Source organism: Fulmarus glacialis, unplaced genomic scaffold (assembly GCF_000690835.1).
Source record: "Fulmarus glacialis isolate BGI_N327 unplaced genomic scaffold, ASM69083v1 scaffold34528, whole genome shotgun sequence".
In the NCBI taxonomy this organism is placed as follows: Eukaryota; Metazoa; Chordata; class Aves; order Procellariiformes; family Procellariidae; genus Fulmarus; species Fulmarus glacialis.
The window spans coordinates 27,524-31,571 of NW_009229467.1; the positions used below are offsets into that span (position 1 = coordinate 27,524).

Here is a 4,048-nt window from a genome sequence, read left to right on the forward strand (position 1 = left end):
CCTTTCTGCCTTGTGTGACTTCAGGAGGTTTTTAGCTGTGAACTGCAGCGCTGCTCACGGGCGCAGGGCGGGAAAGGAGGACTCTGCGGGGCTGTCACGCAGGCAAAACCCAGGCTGTTTTTTTCTCAGGATCTCTAACTAATGCTGCTAAATGCAGGGTGAGAAAGATCTTCAGCCAAGACATTAAAGACTACCTCCTGCAAAGCCTGCTGCTAATCCTCACGTGGGTGCCCATGACACATGACATTTTCCCTTCCCCCCCGGGACAGCAGCACCCTCTGCAGACCGGGCGAGCCCCGCGGGAGAGCAGCGCGACCCCCCTGGGACACACCACATCCCGCTGCCCCGCCATCGCCGCTCGGTGTCACCTCCCGGGCGGGAGGTCCACGGCTCCGGGGTGCACGGGGAGGTGTGGAGTGGCAGGGGTTGCCCCGACTTGCTGGGAGGGCAGGTCAACCTCTGCCCTCCGTGGTCTGCGTGAGGGCCTGGCTCTGACTGCAAAATCACTCTCTGGCATTGGCAAATGTCAACTTTACCTGAATGAAACTGAATTCCCGCCAGTTGAGAGAGTTTGCGATGGATGGAAGTGAAGTGATGGCAAGTAACGACAGCAAGCCCAGGGCAATTATTCCAACAGAGATATAAATCTCCATCCTCCAGACTTCCTCCTCTACCCAGATATTCATCTTCTTCTCCACAGCCTGGCACGACAACGAAGGTTTGTTAAAACGGAGTGCTTAGAAATAGAGGAACTGAATTTTATTTGTATTCGTTTTGGATTTGGAAGCAGGTTTCCTGGATGCACACTGGGTCCTATTCACACCTCCAGCACTATTTGCCTCTGTGTTTTGGGAGGTGTGAAAATGCTCTTTTATCCCACCGCCGTTTGGCCAAGCTAGACCAGATTTGAAGCCTGCTGGGAAGAACTGCTGAATGCTCTCGGCTCTCACAGCCTGTAACCACAGCAGCAAGCCCCAAAGTTGCATTTGGAAAGATAATTAGAACGAGAAGTCAGTTTAAAGCCATGAAAACAAATACAGATGCTTGAATATGCAGTAGTCTCCTAATAACCTTCGTTTTAAGTGCATTTAGGGGGGAAATTGTTCATGCTAATGGAAGGGAAGATGGGTTTTATGCCGCACGGCAAAGAGCAACATTTAGAACCATCCTCTTTAGCCCATTATATGGGTTTAATTTACTAAACAAAGATGTTGCTAGAAAACAGGAGGTAGAGGGGAAATGAACACAGGATGCTTGCCCGAGATTAATGTGCAACTGTGGCAATTGAGAAGGACCTGCTCAAGGCTGGAGCCGAAAGGCTGGGGATGTCGTTTGATGGACACTTAGAACAGGCACTGCTGCCAAAAGCAGCCGTCCCGCTCCCCGCTGCCCCCACGGCCCCTTCCCTCCTCTCTGTTGGGACAAACATTTGGAAACACTTGGGAAATATCCCAGTGCAGAAAGCAGACTGGTTACGGGGCAATTCCTTGATCAGGTTCCCCACTCAGCTGCACAAAGCTGGTGCCATCCCAGGAGGGAGCAGGGTGGAGCAGCCAGAAGCCAGGGGCAGGAGAAGGGCAGAATCACATTTTCCCGTGGCACTGCCGGCTTACAGAGTGGCTGAATTGCCTGAAGGTAGCAATCTCACACTGGATAAACACCGCCGAGAGTCTCAATAAGGCAATAAAGTCCTTTTCCATTTCCTCTTTCTCTTAGACTATGACTCGTTCTTCACCATCATTTTGTTAAACTCCTGGAGGCACATTGTGATGAGGACACATATCCTACAAACCAAACTCCCCGGGTTATGTCTTGGTCACTCCAGCAGGCACCTACTGTGAACATCAGTGTGAGCAAATGGGGATCTCCCAAAATCTAGAGTGAAAAGTTGAGGGGAACTCTGCTCTCTCCACCACTGGATTTCTCGTCTCCCAGCATTTTTCCTGCCTCTGCCCTAGTCTCAGACACGCCAGGTGCTGGGCAAGGCTGGTTTCAAAGGCTTGTCTGTGCTTCTGGGGAGCAATGGCACAGGGGAGTTGGACCCTAGCCCTGGCTGTAAATGCACGGGCAACACCCTGCTAAGATGGCTGGTCTTCAGTGCAGATGGGTGCGTGCCCGGTACGTGGTGTGTGGTTGCCTCGTGGAAGAAGTGCCCACACAGGTAACAGCTTATTCCCACTGTCCCATACATGCTTTGGACAATGAATGCAAAGGCCAAGATATTAAGCCTACTACCCAACATCTGGATGTGTGTAGAAGATTACTACAGGTGCTGACCTGATGAGTACCCACATTACCTGCTTAACGGCTGTCTCGATTAACTGGTAGCGGTGGGAGCGGCGCATGGGCAGACAGAGGCTGTACACGGCATGCAGAGCTGCACAGAAGAAGCTGAGGAGACCAATCTGCTTTCGGTGCTGGAGCCACTGGTCGAGCCAATCTGGAAAGCGCCTGTATTTGGTGCCATAGTAGAGCTGTGAGCAGGCTGCCAGCACCCCGGGCAGGTAGACGAGAGACAGCATGACGTAGGCCACGCACGGCAGCGTTGTGTTGACCACCTCGATGGGGATCTTGTACAACTTGTTCTTCTGCTCCCTGATGTATGGGTGGATGACCTGCCGGATCAAGTTGTAAGTGAAGAAGCAAAGAAAGAGCCCTAGAGCCAAAAAAATGGGGATTTTCCAGGCTGGCAAGAGGCGCAGGGGGATGTTCTCGATCTCACAGGCTGATGACATGCAGCCCATGTCCACAGGGGTGAATCCCATGACTTGAGCAATTTCTGCTACAATGCGCTTGGCTTCTTGGTTATTTGAGCAAATCAGAACCTGCAATGAACAGAAAGATACACACAGGGCAAAGAGAGATCAGGCTGCTGGGAACGAGCGTGTCGGGAGGGATGCTGTGCTAAAGGAAGCCTACATTATTCCATGGAGCATCGTGCTTCCTGGCAGGCTTTCTGATGGGGATTTACCATGGCTGCCAAAGACCTCTCTCCTGGACAGGTTTCCTTTCATATGTGCACCACCAGTTTGTTTTACTGGCTGTGTTTAGATAAACAGACAATTAAATAATACTTTTCACCTAGAGAGAGGCTCCAAAGACTACAAAGCATGAAGTAAGTGGGGGTACTTTCTGAGCAAAGAAATGCAGAAGCTATGGGGTGGTCTCCGGATGCCACAGCCAGCACTCAGACCCCTTTCCTGGAGCCTAAGGCCATTTGCTGATGCTGCCAGACCTCAGCTGCTGAAACAGTTGGGATTTGGCCCTTGTCAGAAGGAAACAATACCTGCTTATTTCCATCCCTGGCACCTGACTGCAGCGTCCACGCAGAAACCATGTTAAACCCCTTGACCACGGTGCAGGCTGGGAACAGGGAAGCCAAGTACTCGGCGTTGGATTCTTTGTGATGGTTGATCTCGGTGTTGTTACTAACGTCCACCAGGATCTTGCCTACCAGCACATCAGCCAGGTCACAGAGGGTGGAGTAATGTTCCCTGAAAACCGCCACAAAAATGACATCCGTCTTCTTCACCGCGTCAGCCTGGAAGGTGACTTCTGCTGCCGAAGGGAAGAGGCCGGCTTTGCGCTTCGGGTTGCGGCTGCCGACCACCACCTTGAACCCAGAGCACACCAGGCGGATGGCCAACGACCGTGCAAAGTCCCCACTCCCCAGCACCCCGATGGTGCGGCCGGCCGCAGGTGTGATGCTGGGATCACCCTCTGTGCTCTGATGGCCCAGCAGGGGTTTGGCCATGTCTCCTCCGGACATCCTGGCAGGAAAAACAAGGGGAAATGCAAGTTCATTGTGAAGCTCTTGCAGACTCAGACCACATCCGCGGTCATGGGGAAAAAATGCCACTTAGGCCACTTGAACAGAAGCGCACGTGGTTTTGGTCCCAGTAGCCCAGGACCCATCTGCCAAACCCACCAGCAAGTGTGCAGTAATGTATGAGCACCATTGGAAGGGGACAAAACACCACGCTGGGTTGGAGGCGAAGGGTTTTAGGAAGGTTTCCTGTGTTTGTATGATCCAACACCTGCTGGCCTG

The 4,048-nt window shown here is 52.4% G+C and overlaps 1 protein-coding gene across 2 annotated transcripts in view; it reads right to left on the reverse strand.

Annotated features, from left to right (window-relative positions):
• STEAP3 (STEAP family member 3, metalloreductase) overlaps window positions 1–3,769 on the reverse strand; it is a 9,834-nt gene extending 6,065 nt beyond the window's left edge. The window contains exons 1-3 of one of the 2 annotated variants that reach the window (XM_009583871.1): window positions 3,287–3,769; window positions 2,298–2,825; window positions 537–701 (exon numbers count right to left, since the gene is read on the reverse strand). In XM_009583871.1, coding sequence (XP_009582166.1) covers window positions 537–701; window positions 2,298–2,825; window positions 3,287–3,769 — 1,176 coding nt within the window. Of the gene's footprint in view, window positions 1–536; window positions 702–2,288; window positions 2,826–3,286 lie in introns of both variants that reach the window. The other variant, XM_009583872.1, reaches the window with a different exon arrangement.
• Between the last annotated feature and the right edge of the window lie 279 nt (window positions 3,770–4,048).